The sequence below is a fragment of the Podarcis gaigeae genome (assembly GCF_964106915.1).
Source record: "Podarcis gaigeae genome assembly, chromosome: 10".
Lineage (NCBI taxonomy): Eukaryota > Metazoa > Chordata > Lepidosauria > Squamata > Lacertidae > Podarcis > Podarcis gaigeae.
In genome coordinates, this window is record NC_139686.1 from 65746189 (window position 1) to 65765020 (window position 18832).

At 40.2% G+C, this 18832-nt stretch overlaps 1 protein-coding gene and 1 long non-coding RNA gene across 2 annotated transcripts in view; one reads left to right on the top strand and one right to left on the bottom strand.

Moving 5' to 3' along the window:
- Nucleotides 1-18832, top strand: part of LOC310826606 — a 230649-nt gene that overhangs the window by 50689 nt on the left and 161128 nt on the right. The window lies entirely within an intron of this gene.
- TBC1D22A (TBC1 domain family member 22A) overlaps nt 1-18832 on the bottom strand; it is a 118301-nt gene that overhangs the window by 32523 nt on the left and 66946 nt on the right. Inside the window, exon 11 of the mRNA XM_083701553.1 lies at nt 13352-13479. Coding sequence (XP_083557679.1) covers nt 13352-13479 — 128 coding nt within the window. The remainder of the gene's footprint in view (nt 1-13351; nt 13480-18832) is intronic.

The following is an 18832-nucleotide window of genomic DNA, read 5'->3' on the forward strand; positions in this document are numbered from 1 at the left end:
TATTTAAAGTGTTCATAAATAATGAAGAGATTGGGATGAGCAGTGAAATTCTGACATTTAAACCTGAGAAACATGGAATCCGCTGACTTCACGTTCATTGGTGAGGTCTGAACTGATGGTGACTAAGCAAGAAAATCTGGAGGTCATGGTGGATAGTTCAATTAAAACTGCTCTGAAAAGGGCGAATTGCAATTGGGGGCTATTATTAGTATGCCACTGAATGCCAATTGCTGGAGAATAATAGCAGAAGAGTGCTAGTACTCTCCAAGCCCCATTTGTGGACTTCACTGTGGACATTGTGGACTTCTGACCCAAGCGGGCTCTAATGTTCTCAAGTGGAGGTTTGGGGGGCGGAATATAAACAGTTTTCAGTCTAGGTCCAAGACGAACTAAACAAAGCCAGAGAAGAAACTCAGCACAAAGTTCATCAGAACCTTCGAATAATCTTTACCAAAAGTGAACACTGCTCTTATACAAGCTACATCCAACAGCTCTTTCAAAATAATTGTAATACATGCCATTTGCTCCTGATATTTTCCTTTTCCACATTGCGGTCCAATACTGTTTTCCTAGGCTCTTTTAAATCAAATCAAATGGGCTTAAGTATTCAATTCATTAAAGGAAAAATGCATATTCCCTTTAGATTTAAGAATTCATCATGGTTCAGAGATAAAACTAGGCTACAAAGTATTTCAAACGGATAGTCTTGGACAGTTTTGGAAATTGAGCAAAACACCTAATGCATAATTGCCTTTCCCAACACCTGCTACCTATTATAACTTTCCATTTGCAGCCCTTGAAGTTATGACCGGTTTCATCTTTAAATGTATAAAACGGCGGGCCAATAGCTAAAAGCTATTTTTTTTAAAAAAAATAAAAATATCAAATATAAACAATGACCTTGATTTAAATATTTTAGCAAAAGATCTTAAGACAGATGTACAGCCTTCCAGAAGACTTATTCTGAACATATTAGGCATGACTCGGAGCGCATCACCACAGAGGCATCTGTCATCATCAATAAAAATCATTTAGAAGGTTAGCATCACAAATATTACATTGCCTTGCAAAAAGTTTATCGCTCCTGTGGATGAAATCGAAGCCATTATTTCAGCCTCGGCCCACAAAAATCTCATGAATTAATCAGGGGATGGACGTAGAACGGTGGGAAAGTTAAAGAAGTAAAGCAGAACATGTTCGTGGTAACAATGCGCCCCAACAGTTGAAAAAGAAATTGCTTTTATCTACAGAATACTGCTTAATTGGTGTTGTTGTTGTTTAGTCGTTTAGTCATGTCCGACTCTTCGTGACCCCATGGACCAGAGCACGCCAGGCACTCCTGTCTCCCACTGCCTCCCGCAGTTTGGTCAAACTCATGCTGGTAGCTTCGAGAACACTGTCCAACCATCTTGTCCTCTGTCGTCCCCTTCTCCTTGTGCCCTCCATCTTTCCCAACATCAGGGTCTTTTCCAGGGAGTATTGGAGCCTCAGCTTCAGGATCTGTCCTTCCAATGAGCACTCAGGGCTGATTTCCTTCAGAATGGATAGGTTTGATCTTCTTGCAGTCCATGGGACTCTCAAGAGTCTCCTCCAGCACCATAATTCAAAAGCATAAATTCTTTGGTGAGCAGCCTTCTTTATGGTCCAGCTCTCACTTCCATACATCACTACTGGGTAAACCATAGCTTTAACTATACGGACCTTTGTCGGCAAGGTGACGTCTCTGCTTTTTAAGATGCTGTCTAGGTTTGTCATTGATTTTCTCCCAAGAAGCAGGCATCTTTTAATTTCGTGACTGCTGTCACCATCTGCAGTCATCATGGAGCCCAAGAAAGTAAAATCTCTCACTGCCTCCATTTCTTCCCCTTCTATTTGCCCGGAGGTGATGGGCCCAATGGCCATGATCTTAGGTTTTTTTTGATGTTGAGCTTCAGACCATACTTTGCGCTCTCCTCTGCAAGTGTATTTCGACACGGAAATTGTGGGCTGCACATTGCCATGCCATGCAGCAGGTGGGGGGAGGGTAGCAAAGTTAAAATTTGACACCCCAGCCCTCCTGCTGCCTTCCCAAAGCTGGAAGCTAAGTACTGAGCTTTGGGAAGGAGGTGTGAGGCTCTAGCAGGGTCCTAACTGGGAAAGTGCTAACTAGGCTTTGAGAGGGAGGCAGGAAGACTCTAGGACCATATCAGAGCCTCCTTCCCAAAGACCAGTGCCTTGCTTTCGCAGCCTTGGGAAAGCAGTGCAAGGGCTGGGAGGGGTGTCAAATGTTGCTGAGGGCCGCCACAAAGGCAACGAGGGCCACACACTGGACCACCCTGGTTTAAAGGGTTAATTCCTAGCCTTGGAAGGGGCTACAAACTTAACACCATTTTCATATTATTTCTAATAACTTTTAAAGTTGTAACATTTTAGACCTGCAATATGAATCTTGAAGGTATCAAATATTAACAGTATTCTTTCAAGTGCTTTTGTTTTTTTTAAAAAAGTACCACACCATAGAAGTTAAATATTTAAGACAATACAAACTCTGAATAACTTTTTGTCATCAAAAATTCCTACCCTCTGAAAGGTAGAAAACTTTCAGGGGAAATAATTTTATGAGTCTAGTCTAGGTAGAGGAAATTAAAACGGTTAATTCCAGGCTCAAATAAATCTAAAAGCAACTGCCTCTGATAGCCCTTCAACAAAGCTCATTCACCAATCAAGATTGTTTCAATTGGAAAAGAACATTTCTAGACTCACAAAAGGTCTGATGTTCCTGGAATGAAGTCCAAAGGCATCTTCCACTTTGGAATATAGCAATATAGTCATACCCCAGATTGAATATGCTTCAGGTCAAGCATTTTCAAGTTATGCTCCGCGGCGACCCGGAAGTAACGGAACGCATTACTTCCAGGTTTCGCCGCTCATGCATGAGCAGACGCTCAAAATGACGTCACGCGCATGCGCAGAAGCGGCAAAACGCAACCCGCGCACACGTAGACATGCAGTCGCGTGTTACATTCTACTCAGAATGAGAACGGGGCTCCAGAACGGATCCCGTTCACATCCATAGGTACCACTGTATTCTAAACTTGAGATTGTCGGATAATATGGTTGGCTAAGAATGCAAGCATCCACAATTCTATTCTTTTCTGCCCCCCCCCCCCTTTAGAATAAACAGAGGTTGACAACTTGACATTTCATTTAGCGTTAGGAGAGAAATGACAAGTTTATATAATATTTCCTCCCTTCTTAAAACACATTACAGTAAATTGTTATTTGCAGATTCCTCTCCAACAAACATCCTGCAATTTATAAACCATTTAAGAATATCAGAAAGACACATCTGCAGTAACTGATCATCCCTCCAGGGAAAAATATAGGTATTCCCAATTGTTAAACCTGCTACCGGCGGTAATGGCATTCATCAGTGATTTTCTTGTGAGCTTTTACAATGGCCTTGCTACTTGACTGCAACCAGCTGTAAAGCTGCTTTATTCTGTTATCACATCCGCATGAGGGAATGAATGCCAAGGATTCAATAGTCCTGCTAAGGAAACAGTCACACAGTTGGAATAGCAATAAGTAGACTCAATTGAAGGCATCCTTTCACACTCCCTCGCTTTTGCAGAATGAATGCATGAATGACAAAAAATTAAAAAATTAAAATTCTCAGGTGCTGATGCTGAGGAAGATATACAAAATAGAAATAAAATATAAAATAGAGCGTGTCACTGTTTAAAGAGAAGGGTCTGGAGAGGATATAAACTGATGTAGCATCATAACAGAGATAAAACTGGCAGGCTTTATTTTGCAATTGAGAAAGTACAGAGGAAAAATCCTAGAACCCATTCTATTAACAATAAGATGCTCTGAATTTCAACCAGAGATCATACTTCCTAAACTATCAAACACTTTTTATGCTTTCTTAAAGGATGGGAGCCTTCATGGTTTCTACATTGAAGATAATTGAGATAAGCAAACTGGGGTAGTATTGTAGGTGTCTGAAATCTCATTTATTTCCAGCGCTTATAGCTATGCAATCCCTCAATCAGTTTATTATGGCCATAGAGGGCAGTTTAAAAATAGCTAAAATGCAAAATTATAAAAGCAAGATAGAATAATTATTTAAAAAACAAGCTGGAATAAGAGCAGGGAGACAAGAGTCGCTGACCAGCAGGTTAAAAAAACTAGAATTCTAACTGTTTCTAAAGCAATCCAGTTGAAGACCGGGGAGGAAGAGTCATGTGTCTGAAACACAAGATTACATAAAATGTAGCATGATTCTGTGCATCTGCTATTACCCATAGAAAACAAATGATAAATCAAGGACAGCAAGCCTTATAGAGGCAACATTACTATTACATTTATAGCTATGCACACAAAAAAAACGACTAGTTCTGCTGGGTTAAAGTGTTTAAAAACTGGTCCTGATTAGAAACAGCTAAAACTGATGTGGACAAGATCGATCTTACATTTAAGACAAGCCATGAACTTCCTTGCTTACCCAACAGCCACAGTTCATCCATATATCTGACCAAAAACCAAACATCAATGACAAGAGGGAGAGCTAGGGAGGTGATTTGGAAGCAATGGGCAAGCTGCCAAGGAAACCACTTGCCAGACTGAGCGACTTTCATTCATGCCTTTGGACTAGTGGAATGTTCTCAATTTGAAAGATTTAGATTTCATACAAAGCAGAAGCTCGATTCCTGATCATTAAACATTACTCCGCTACTGCAGCTTCTGCATAGACTCTGTACTGGAGTCTTCTTACTACAGTTCCCATCAGCCTCAGCCAGCACAGCCAATAGTCATGGATGATAGGAACTGTAGTTCAAAACATCTTGTCAACCCAAAGAGAAGGCTCCTATGCTATGTTTCAGATTCAGTTCAAGATGCTGGATGAAATTTTAACATCCTTAAATAGCTCAGTTCTGATATATCTGGAGGAGTCCCTGCTTATTTCACATCACCAATATCTGGCACTGTCTTCTGGTTTGGTCAGTGCCTGGGTGGAACCCCTGAGTTCCATGAGGATGAAAGGCAGCATAAAAATGGAAGAAATCAATAAATAATATCAATCAGAAGAAGCTCTTAAGTGTACCATCTGTGAAACAATTTAAGACCACAATAGCCTGTGGGCAAACCTTCTTAGCAATTGCTCTTCAACGGAGGAAGCCTAGAGCTGATTAGGCAATGTGGAACAGGTTTTAATATTTGACTTATTTTAGTTAATGTTATTATACTTTTTCAAAAAAGTATGTTTCTATAAATCAGATCAAAAATTGCCACACATTTTTTCCCCTTTTGTACCAGTGAATCACTTCTGAAGAGCTCACTAAGGTCAAATGAATTTTAATCATTACATTTTTACACTGCTGCATAGACATTAAATAACAGGGGTTTTCTTCCTGGTCCTTTCCAAAAACTTGTCATCCGCTTGCTAGTTAAACCTTTGTAACAATTACTTCTTCTGAAACCCATTTCACAGTGACGAGAGTCACATCCTTGCTTTTTGCATTGGGGAAAGCACAAAAATACTCTTATACCGACTCCGATCCCTGGTGGATATTTGGATGTGGGGGCTATGCAAGAGAGATTCCTATACCAGCACGATTAAATTAACGCAAATCAGTTTTGGCACCATTTGTTGCCATGGGAAAGACTGACAGCAGCATCCACAGATGAATTAAAATTAATAGTGGCATCATCATGCCTTTTCATCTTAACTTCCTGAAATGAAGGTCATACAACTCCAAACGGACCTGATGGAACAAAGGTGAGGTCAATATCCCATTTAAGTGGTCCAATTCCCACTTAGTGGAGCTGGATTGTAGCTTTATTTTATTTTTATTTTGAATTAGCACATATATGCGTATCTGACAGAAGTTGCATTTTTAATGTTTCTGTGGAAGCAGGCTTCAAAACTAAATTTTCTGCTTCTTAAAGATCTCTGAATTGCCTAAGAAGAAAAAGAGTACCAACAATGTACCCTGCCAATTTAGAAATAACACTGCAGTAATTTTCCCCCCAATTCAGCATGTTGCTAGATATATGCTAGGTGGACTTCCTTTAATAATATATTTGCATATTATTGCAGTACAGAGCTTTGAGCAACCCAGATTCAATGTACATGGGTATGGAATGCAAGCATGTTTTTAATCTGATTTTGTGGCCTCCTGAATCCTGAAAATGCCATGGGTTAGAATAAAGGAGATCTTGCACATCTATTCTGCAACCCTGTAACATAGGAGTGGTGAAATGGATTTCACTGATAGGCAGAAGCAGAACTCCCCCAGTGTCACAGGCTACTTTAAAAGATGGATGGTCCTGACCACAATCTGGAACATGTTTGCAAAAAATGGGACCTTATTAGGTGCTATCCTAATTTTAGTCTCTCGGATGTATCTTATAGGCAATTGCACCCACATCCTTCTCTCTTTCTTGAGGGGGAAAAAACGCCTGCTTGTACTATAGAAATCATAACATTTCAGAAACTGTACCCTGAATTGCTAAGGTGTTTTTCACACACAATGTCAAAGTACCTGCTGAGATACTTCTTCAGAGTCAGGAACATCATTTGCTGCTTTGAAGTGGAATTGCCCTGCTACATATCAACATTATGGAAAGTGCCTTGTGACACCATAAAGCCTAACAAATTTATTACGGCATAAGCTTTTGTAGACTACTGTGCATTTCAGCAGGTACGGGTAGTGCTCCCCCGAGCCGTAGTTGTGTCTCTGTACACACACCCAAACACTCAGAAATAACAGTGATATATATTACTCCAGCACACAAAAAATATTTGTTGGTATCACAACAATCCTGGGCACTGTTCTGCCTAATCTGGGCACTGTTCTGCCTAATAACAAATGCAGGATGATTAAAAAAAAAATCAGTTGTCCCGTTCAACTCACAAGTGGCTACTCTTAATGAATTTCCAAACACTATGTCTCTGTACTAACCCAGCTCTGGGAATAAAATGCATGTTCAGTGTCTGGTGGGGCTGTGAGAAAGTCAAGAGTTTGGGGGGTGTATACACAAAGAATTAAAAAAGATGTTTAGAACCTCAACTGAAAAGAAACCAGAGGCATTCTTACTGAGCGTTGTAGGGGAAGACATCCGACAAGATGATAAAATATTATTTCTATAGGCCACAGCCGCAGCCAGACTATTGTTGGCAAGAAATTGTAAAGGAGATACCATCCCCACAAAGGAGGATTGGATAAACAAATTATGCAAATTTACAGGATTGGCCAAACTAACGGCAGCCATAAGGAATCAATCTAACCAGAATTTGAGGAAGGAATGGCAATGTTTTGAGGGTTATATGAAAAAACACTGTTCCAAAGACAATATGTTGTTATGCCTAGATTAAGTATGTAAAGATGATTCAATATAAAGTAAAATCAACAGTGACCAGATATATTAAAGATTAAAGGATGCTGAGCTGAGGTGGGATGAAGCCACATGGGTATATAGTATAGTTTCACTTAATTTGATAAACACAGAGTTTGAATTTGTTAATATGTAACTGTACGATTTTACAACTGTAACTTTTCATTCTTGAACAATAAAACGAATATAAATAAATTAAAAAATGCATGTTCAGATTAGTGGCACTGGCATGAGCCAGTTCCACAGTAGGCCAACATCTTCAAGGCTGACTTTGAACACCACTTTCTCAGCTTCTTCCAGAGTAGCTCTTCCATCAGAGATAAAAACATTACATTGGAGTCATGGACATCATGGACAGAAAGCATCTGTACTATTCTAGCAGGACTTCACGAAGTTCAACCTTACTATAGAAGAATCCAACCAAGGGCTCACTTTCTGTACACCACTCTGCAGGTACATAGCTATATGAGCACTACCTTATACAGGAAGCCCACCGACTGCTAAGCATACTTACATGCTTCGTGCTTCTGCCCCAAACACACCACAAAATCCACAAGACCACAGTAAAGATCTAAGATGAAGCCACATTAGGCTTGGACAGGGACTGACAACCAAAAATATTCACATCTGGCATTCCTTAGACTACAATTACTCACCCGAAAGAGTGAAAACACAGATCAACAAGCCTAGATTGGTAACCAGGAATTATCTACCATAGGAAAGACATAGAAGCAGCTGTCGACACCTACAACTCCCAGGTAAAAGCTTTTGTGTATCATCAATTACCTACAGCCCATATGGAAAAAATGACACAAACTGAATTAGGCTGAACATGCTTAGAAGCTACTGTGCCACTGGAAGTACTGCCTGATTAGTGTGTAACAAAACTAAGGCTTCCCTATTAACAAAAAGAAAGATATTCATATGAAGCTATGCTATATCAAGGAAACATCCCCCCTCCAAAGTCAACACTGAGAAACAGCACTAAGTGTAATGTGACTGAGAAACAGCAGCACATAACCCAGTCATGACCCCAGTCAAACTTGCAAAAATCTATCATTTGCCCAATAACAAATGTTGGAAATGTAATGAGACGGAAGGTACCTTTTATCACCTTTGGTGGACCTGCCCGAGGATCAAAGCCTTCTGGGAAATGATCTATAATGAAATTAAGAAAGTCCTTAAGTGGACCTTTCCTAAGAAACCTGAGGCTTTTCTCCTGGGCATGGTTGGCCAATTGGTGCCAAAGAAGGACAGGACTTTTTTTATGTATGCTACCACAGCAACAAGAATTCTTCTGGCAAAGTATTGGAAGATGCAAGAACTACCTACTCTGGAAGAATGGCAGACAAAGGTGATTGACTTTATGGGACTGGCAGAGATGACCGGCAGAATCCGCGACCAGGGGAAAAAGACAGTGGAAGAAGACTGGAAGAAATTTAAAATGTATCTCAAAAATTGTTGTAAAATTGAGGAGGGTTAGATGTCAAGGGGTAAGAAGTAGAGAATTACAGCTGTAACTAATAAATTAAGGAAAACTTAATGAAAGGGAACTAAATGGATAAATGGATTGACGGGTTGCTAAAAAATTGTAAAATAAGGATGCAGTGAAAGGGAGGTATGGGGAAGTCGGATGAAAGAAGGTATACGAAAATAAGATTGTGAAATCATACATGTTTGTTTTTGTTCTAGTTTGTCTTTATTATGTGTTGTGCTTGTCTTTTTTGTATGTGTTTAAAAAATTGAATAAAAAAATATTTAAAAAAAAAAGAGAGAAACAGCAGCACTAAGAAAAAACTTGGATGTGATAGCTTATGTGATGCAACAGTCAAGATGATCCTCCGGATTATGAACTTCAGCCACAGAAAGGGCTGTTCTGCTTTTATAAATTATAGAAGGGGGAGAGGGAAGAGACAGTGGTAGGAAGAATCTCGAGTACTTTCACTCCTTTAAATTGAAGCTGCCAAGAGTCATCTAGGGAGAAAATGTCAGACAGACAAGATGGAATGAAGCTTTGAACAATACAATCAAAATCACAAGAATACTTGAGAAGGGAGAGGATAACTCTAAACCCCAGACTTGTTATTCCACTGATGAAATGCAAGCCCAAAATCAAATTAGCTTCACATTCTTCCTGCTGTGCCAAGAGGCTTATGCCAAGCAAAATTGTAAGTTGCTATAAAACAGAACTAGGCTATGGAATAAAAGGATGGGATTCAACAGTATTTAGGATCACTGCCTCAAAAAAACAAAAAACAATAACGTACATGGAATCTTTTTGTTGCAAGATTGTGTTTAGAAGCTTTCTATTCCACACTTAATTTTGGCAACAATCCCCAATTACAATATCCTTTCTTTCAGCAAAAATATTCTTCTATTTTTTGCTTTTAAAATAATGCACAATAATGGCCGTTTAGGAACATTACTGTCAACATTTTGACCCCTCTTCTAAACTTACTCAACCTTATGCAATCTCCACCGCAATCCAGCACAACCTATCTGTTCAGGAGGTGGTCATAGAGATCCTTGCATAGAGCAGAGAATGGTAGCTTGCTGCTAAGGAAGCAAATCTGGGTAAGTAGATACATATTAATTTCTTTTTCAGGTTACCTGCCTTCTGCTCAACCTGCCACCTACACTCCCTTGCCTTGCTTCAGCCTCAGTAACACTATATAAGGACCACGCTTGATTGCATTAAAAAAACTCAACACCCCATAGTTCAAAGAGGAGGGAGGAGGAAGAAGTAACATTGCATGTCTGGTTATTCCAGCCACCAACCCAGAAGACATGAAATTAGTTCCTCTCTTCAGCCACTTGGGATTTCCTGTTTCACTCCCACTCTTGCTCTCGACAAGGGCTCAGGGTTAGCAAGACTACGGGGATAAGGCAGAAGACAATAAACCACTTCTCTTGGGAGCAGTAGCAAGACATTGCTTATTGGACAATGAGGCTCGGATCATTTTCAGACCTTAACAAAGACTTAGTTTGTGTATATATGCTCATACTTTGCCTTTTATTAAAAGTTCAAATGTGAAGACATGCAAAGACATCTCTATTGGGGAGGGGATTTGTTTGGGATATTTTTCCCCCAGATTAATATGGTTCTTTAGGAGCACAACCAAGCATTCTTGTGCACCTGTATATAGTTATACTCAGATTTATATACTACATTTTCCATGTCATTAGCTGCTGAATGTTTTAACTTTCCGTTTACGAGTGAGATTTTTATTCCAGTGCTCACCTTTACAGCTACTTACAGACTTAAACCATTAAACAATGTTCAGCTCCCTTAATTGGGAAAACGCATGTAACCCAATATTAGACTAATCAACACTTACTATGCCTCTAATAAATTATATGAAATAAAATTTAGACACATTAAAATAATAAGCTAGTTGAGAATGCCCGAGTCTATTTGGCTAATTGGGAAAGACAGTTGGATATTTAATAACCACATATTAGGTTGCAACAACCAAGACTAACAGTTCAGATTTGTCCTACATGCCATCTTTCAGAAATCTTCAAATGCTTGGAAATGCAATACATCTCCCCACTGCCTTGTTTCATTTTCTAGTGAACCACTGACCACCACCATTAAAGCAAAATACTTGCTGCAAGTATGAAGATTTAATCTGTACAGAATCTGAATAGTTTACTTCCTGGAGACTGCATTATTTTAATTAATATTGTATTTGAAATAATAATCGCCAGTCTTCTTTTTGGAAATAATCAGGAGCTCCCACTTTGAATAGAAAGCCTCAAGAGGAGGCTAATGTAACTCGTCTCATGAACAGACCGGTCTTGCCAATTAGTAGGCATCTTCAGTCTAAAGCTGGGGTACGCAAGAAAGCATGGGGAATGGCAGAAATGGAATTGTTTGGTGAAAGATTAATTCAGAGTTAATCAACAGAAAACTACAGAGTTCCATATAAAATACCCCTCCTATCCCTTGAGCCCACCTTCTCCCATATTAATCTGCCTATCCACTTGGGCTATTTCTGGAGGTCCTATTTTGTATCCTACTTCCCCACTCCCAGACATGAGCCGAATGGATGCAGAGGATGGAGCCTTGACTGTAATGGTGCCTAGATTGTGAGATTCTTTTCTGAGAGGGGTTTGCTAGATTTCACAGGGAAACACACAGAAATGGAAGCATCCAAAAATGTGAACAAAAAAGGGGGACTGTTTCTCAGAGATGCTGGAAAGAATGGTAGCTTATTGTTATATTAGCCCAACGCGTTTCAGCTCCAACGAGCTGTCTTCATGGGTTTATCTCCCTTGTTTCTTATGTTTTAATGACCTTCCACAGCAAAGCTCCTATGGAATCTCCCTGCCTTTAAAACTGATGGGTTCTGAGCCACTGATAAACAAATGAGATAGACCCCTGAAGAAGGCTTGTTCGAGCCAAAACGCTTTAGGTTTCAGATGACAAGCTTAAGATCTTTATTTGAGGACAAAACCAATAATTAACATTTCCATACTTAATTCTTTTTTATTGCCGATACAGATTTATTGTTTAGGCATATAGTTTACTGCCTTTTTGTATACAGTGGTACCTTGGTTTGCACACACTGGTTTGCATATGTTTTGGATTACAAACATGTCAAACCCAGAAGTACGTGTCCCAGTTTGCAAACTTTTTTTGGATTACAACCCATTTTTTGGATTATGAACAAAAAAATTTTGGGAGGCCCCATTGGCGAAAACGTGCCTTGGGTTACAACCTGTTTTGGTTTACAAACGGACCTCCAGAACAGATTACGGTTGCAAACCAAGGTACCATTGTATTTTGATTGTTTTATATGTGTTGTTTAGCATATTGCTTAGCTGTGTTGAAATGTATGTGCGGGTGGTGGTTCAGACATTTCAAATAAAATGAAATGTCAATGACACAAGATTTTTTGTGAGCCTTCTTTGGAATATATAGCTCTCCTATATGCAGCCATGGAAGAGAGCTCATTTTTAATAGTGTACTCATAATATATGTGGGGCATATATAGGGTTGCCATATTTTGAAGAGAGAAAAAGAGGACGCTATGACAACTCTCATTTTAAATACCCCTACTATATGTAGACTACAGAAGCTGTGATATATTGCTGAGGGGGGCAGGAAAAGAGTAGAGGAAAGCAAGTCTTCAACCACCAGTTATGTCTATGTCTCATGCAGAACGACATTTTGGCAAATTAAAAAAATCCACCAAGAAAGAAATTTTATCCCAGAAAGAGGACGTGTCCTGGAAAAAAGAGGATACATGGCAACCCTAAGTCCAGGCTATCTGTTGCGGAGATATATTTGTGTCATCAACTGGCCAGTGCCAAGCAATTAATATATACATTGATTTTGAGAACTGAGGCTGTTTTTGTTTTTTTAAAATGTAGTGCTATCAACATACATGGCACTTTACAGAGTAATATAAACCAGTCCAGATTGCAATCCAAATTTCAAAAGTCGGGGAAGGCAAGGCCAGAGTAAACGAGGGAGATACAAGGAAGTGTACTTGAGAAATTTAGGTTTCATTTAAGTTTAGGATTAGGGGTTAAGGCCAAAAGCTCCAGACCTCAAAAGGGACTTGTTGTTAAAGAACGAATCACTGTATTTTGTTAGAGGCATTTTCTGTGCTGCTCTAAACCCTCTTCTCATAATCTGTTTGCCGTCTTGGTAGCTGCAGCACATGGAGGTGACATCTCCAAGGACTTGCTCAACCATGATGAGGGCAAAATCATATGGGTGTGCAGTGATCTTGAAAGAGACTCTTATTCCCTCCACTAAATGCAGATAACCATAGGCAAACTTGCTCATCAACTTTAGTTTCAAATATCTAAGGCTGATGCACATCAAGAATGTCAAATACTCGGAAGCTCAACAGAAATCGGCCAGCTCCGTTTCTTAAATCAAGTCTACACGGGAGAGGCATGCGGCTTCAAACAGCACTGTGCTCCATAATGAGGGCTCAAAGCAACAGTTCACCTGGTATGTGTCCCAAAGCCTTATGGTACACCGCAGGGGAACTTCTCTCATCAACAAGTTATTCATCCAGCGGAAAGCAAACTGAAGGTATTTCACCTCGTGTTGCTCTAAGTGTCTGTGCACTTGCTCTGAAAGAGAAAAATTGAAATAAGTTTACCAACAGGGCTCTATGCAGCATTAATCACAAGCAGTTTAAAAAAAACAACAAAAACCCCAAATTCAACATTATATAAGCAAACAATTTCCTCCAAAAGAGGCCCAAATAGAAACAGCAAGTAAATTTTACACCAGCATTGTAGATGACGTTCAAAAGGATCTATTAACAGGTTCTGTGATGAATATTTTCCATATATTTAAATAACTGAATGAAAACCATACTGCAAGTGCAGAGTTTCAATATAGTTACAGTGGTGCCTCGCAAGACAAAATTAATCCGTTCCGTGATTCTCTTCGTCTAGCGGTTTTTTCGTCTTGCGAAGCAAGCCCATTGACAGCTTAACGGATTAGCGCTATTAGCGGTCTAGCGGCTTTTAGCGATCAGCTGAGAAGCGGCTTATCAGCGGAACAGCTGATAAGCGGCTTAGCGCTTAGGGAAAGGGCAGAAAAAAGGGGGGGAAACGCGGTAACTCGCAAGATTTTTTCGTCTTGCGAAGCAACCCCATAGAGAAATTTGTTTAGCGAAGCGCCTCCAAAAATGGAAAACCCTTTCGTCTAGTGGGTTTTTCGTCTTGCGAGGCGTTCGTCTTGCGGGGCACCACTGTACTTGTTTCTGGCACACTGATTTAGTCCCAAGTTTGTCCTAGTGTTTTTTGTTTTTTTTTTTTTAGTATTAAATGTTAAGATGTGATTGTGTGACATTGTCAACTTGCCATTTTAGAATGTGTCAGCTGCATGAACACAGGATAGAATTGTAGCTTAAAAACCAAGCTGTGAATACATTATCTTTTTTTAAAAAAAATCTCTCATTAAAAGGCAGAATTTCTTTTTCTTTTCACTGCATGCACACCACTAAAAACAAGCTATGGGGAGTTAAGAGTTACTTATGATTCATGTGAGCGTGTGTGTTTTAAAATTAAAGTAGCATCGAGTATCCTCCTTCAAATAAATATTCCAAATAAATAAATAAAGCAATCTGACAACCAAAATTTCTGGTAGATCTGTGACTGAATGGTGGTGAGGCACAGGGAGATTTGGCCTCTGATGAATCGGTACTACAATTTACCCCTACACTGCTTCTCAATGGGTTTCTCCATCTTCTCCTAAGTATTTAAGACAGCAGTGGGTAACCTACAAACTACATGCCCATTTAGGTTTGGCACGGTTTCTAATTTGGCCTGTGAAGCCGTTTCCCCCAAGCTACACCCACCTGCTAAAAACCTGGTGTCAGATATGAGGTTAGTCGAGACCCAGCTGCACAAAAAGCATTGGGAACCTTGCAGAGCATTCTTGATTGTATCTTGGCAAGCAGGGCTTGCATTTGACACCTCTTAAACATGGCGCCAGATGCAAGTCTCATGATGATCAATTCCCTATCAGAGCTTCTGAGTGTAGCAGGTCCCTGATAGAGCTGGGTTTTGCGGACAGTGCCAATGAGATGATCAGCAATGGCTGCCAAGTCCACTTTGCCAGGGATCTTCCTTTGTAGACCCTGCCATCAAAGTGGACCACTAGGCTTAGCAGAGAAAGAGCGCCCCTTACTCTTGGTGTGCCAACACTTCTAAGAAGAAAGGCAAGACAAAAATAACACACACACTAAGAAGGGGTTTACTACATTCTATATGAAGCACAGAAGCCGGGGATTTTATCTTAAATTTCTAAAATGCACAGCACCTTCTCTACAAAGAAACTGTATAGTGGTGAGAGAGAAGAACCACTACTCCCCACATGCAACCCTTACATGTTATCATAGGTGCCAACTCCCTGGGTGCCTGAGCACTCACAAAATTCCCCATGAAGGGGCCAGGAACCCACAAATTTTGGTGCCACGGCTATGCACGCCGCATGGCACCCACGGTTGCGAGGCCATGTTGACACTCCTGCGTGCTATAGAGCACAAACATATATGCAGCGAGTCTTGAATGTGTACCTGCCAATACTGATAGAACTGCACTTGTCTCAGAGGACTCAGAAAGGCCATTGTCCAATCAGCAACTGCTGCTCAAAGCGAAGAATGAGAAAAGCCTACATTTGCCCTTAGCAAATATAGTAGGAAACGCAAAGCAGTGAGATACGGCGGAGCATTTAACTTGCTTAAGAATGTGTCATATGCTGGCGCAAATACCGTAGGTTGACAAATTTGCTGCATCACTTTACATTTAGAAGTTATTTCAAGCTAATTGAAGCATTTACTCAGAGGTAAATGCAGCAGCTACTCATAAATAGTATATTCCACAGCCGCTACATATTTACTTCGGATTATTGGAAAGCCTTTGAAAATAATGAAAAGCTACAAACTGGGGCAACATATTTCAAATCACTTTATAAAAAAAATACAAATTTAAGCATACTGAATTTCCTGTGGGCTTGCCTCTATTTCTCCCTAACATGTTGAAAAATGGACCACTAAGTGCAAAGCTTTATTTGCAATTTATTTTATAATATATTCAGAGACAAAACGAAAATGCACAGGCTGAAAAGATTCATTCCTCCTTTTTTATAAGTAATTGTGAACAGATGTTATTTCACCGATAAAGGTAATTTGGCTGGCAATAATTCCAAATTTAAATTTTCCATTTCACTGATAGTAAGCATGCAGATGTAATGAATGACTCGGCAGATGTAATTATTGCCATCTTTCAGACTTAAAAGTATTTTTTCATAAAATACTTATACAGCAGTTTGCGATAATAAAATTATGCTAAATCTTCAAGAAATAATAGTTCTTGTATCAAAAGAAATAAGGGGTGAATTCGTTTAACAGTCTTCTCAGCACTTTTAAAAAAAACTTATACTAACCTATTGAAAATGTGCTGATACAGGTCCTTCCATTAAAAAAAAAAGTTACACATGCATATTTTATACCATGGATTTATGTGTGTTCAGGCTTATTAAATAACATGTTTATGCAAAATGCACTGTGTGTTGGTACCAAGAAGCATAATCATTTCATACTCCATTCTTAAGTAGAATATAAAGAAATAGTGTTTGCTAAAAATGACACCCTGCTTCCAGATGCTAAGAAAGTTTCTTTCATTACATCAGATGCTTCTCTAAATTCCCACCTTTGCCAAGTTCCTAACTGCCTCAGATTTTGTAACTAAGCAATTTTGGTACAGGCTGAAGTCTAGCTGAATACCTGCTGTTTGCCTTCCTATCACTACACCTAGACTTCATGCAATCCTACTGTCAGGGGATATCTAGGAGAAGAGACAAGCTGCCCATTAAGAAAACCAGCCTTAACAACTAGCAGGATAATCCGGACAGTGAAGCTACTTGGGGAGAAGAGCCCACGTTGCAAGGGTGGTTCATTTGTATGGTCATTAGATGCCATTGCCAGTACTGGCATACACCATACAGTACTGACTTGCATCCAGTACTGTAACACTCATTTGCAGCAGTGGATGTTGTGCTCGGGTGGCAGGACTTATCTGACCTTAAGCTGGTTGTGTTGCTGCTGCCTACTGGGAGCTACAGTGATGCCTCGCAAGACGAAAAGAATCCGTTCCGCGAGTCTCTTCGTCTAGCGGTTTTTCCGTCTTGCGAAGCAAGCCCATTGACGGCTTAGCGGATTAGCGCCATTAGCGGTTTAGCGGCTTTTAGCGGCTTTTAGGCTTAGCGAATAAGTGGCTTAGCAGCTTAGAAAAAGGGGGGAGGAAAGGGGGGGGGAACCGCAGGAACTCGCAAGAAATTTTCGTCTTGCGAAGCAAGCCCATAGGAAATTCGTTTTGCGAAGCACCTCCAAAACGGAAAACTCTTTCGTCTACCGAGTTTTCCGTCTTGCGAGGCATTCGTCTTGCGGGGCACCACTGTATAAGGGTAGGGGCAAAGCGGCAGCAAGTTTGGCAAGGTACAAGAGAACCAGAGTTTGGCACTGGCAAGATAACCAGATTGGTTACGCCAGTGTGTTTGCAACATATAGACCTTGCCTTTCTCCCTCTACCCCCCAATAAGCACCAGCATCACAGCTGACCAGAGTGCAGGTGAGCACTGCCACCCCAGCCCATCATCAACTACTGAATGTAATAATAATAGTAATAATAATAATAATAATACCCCTTTCATCTGGCTGGGTTTCCCAAGCCACTCTGGGTGCCTTCCAGCAAAATATAAAAACATAATAAAACATCAAACATTTAAAGCTCGGGTTGTGAACGTGATCCGTGTGGGATGCACATTCGCAATCTGCAGCAGCGCATCTGCGCATGTGCGGGTTGCGATTTGGCGCTTCTGCGCACGGGCAACCCCCGAAGCCCAGAAGTAACCCGTTCCGGTACTTCCGGGTTTCGGTGGGTCCGTAACCCAAAACAAACGCAACCTGAAGCGTCTGTAACCCGAGGTATGACTGTACAGGGCCGCCTTCAGATGTCTTCTAAAAGTTGTGCAGTTCTTCATCTCCTTGGCATCTGATGGGAGGGCATTCCACAAGGAGAGCACCACTGCCAAGAAGATCTTCTGCCTGGTTCCCTGTAACTTCGCTTCTCGCAGTGAGGGAACCAACAGAAGACCCTTGGAGGTGGACCTCAGTGTGCGGGCAGAACGATGGGAGTGGAGACACTCCTTCAAGCATACTGGGCCAAGGCAGTTTAGGGCTTTTAAGATCAGCATCAACACTTTGAATTGTGCTAGGGAACCCTCCTATTGATAGTCTTTGTCTTCCTCTCCTTACAAAGATCTACAATCATGAGACAGTTCTACTTGTTTACCCCTGACACTCCAGAAAGCCCTTCTTGGTCATCACCACTGAAAATCAAGGTTTCCTAGCTTAACCTTTCTCCAAAAGTCCATTATGACTTAAAATATGGAACTACTAGACAAAAAGAAAAGAAAAAAGCCATTCTAGTTCAACCTCAAATAAGTTTCGTTCGTGCTGAACTTCCCCAAAAGACAAAGTTATTTTCAATCGATACAATGGTTTAATGAGGCAGTAAAATCTACTGGTAAAACACTGAACCGCTGAGTTCCATAAAACATGCAGAAATATCACACAGCATAAGGTTGGGAAAAGGGCTTGCTATTTCATACAAGACGCTGAATTTAGTTCTAGCGCTGTAAAATTGAGCCTCTAAATCATCCAACTTTAAAACACCTTAGAAAAGTAATTAAAATTGTTTTTCCTGTAATGCTTGGCATGCGATTTAAAACAGCTTTACTGAATTACTGTAATCACATTTCTTATAAATATTGTAAAATAACAAATCCTTTGAAATTGAAAGCTTAATCCACAGAGTTGGAAAACAATTCCCTTAGAAGATGAGAAGAACAGGTTATATTGAAGATCCTACATTTATTATAATACATATGTGGTCCTCACAATATATGAAT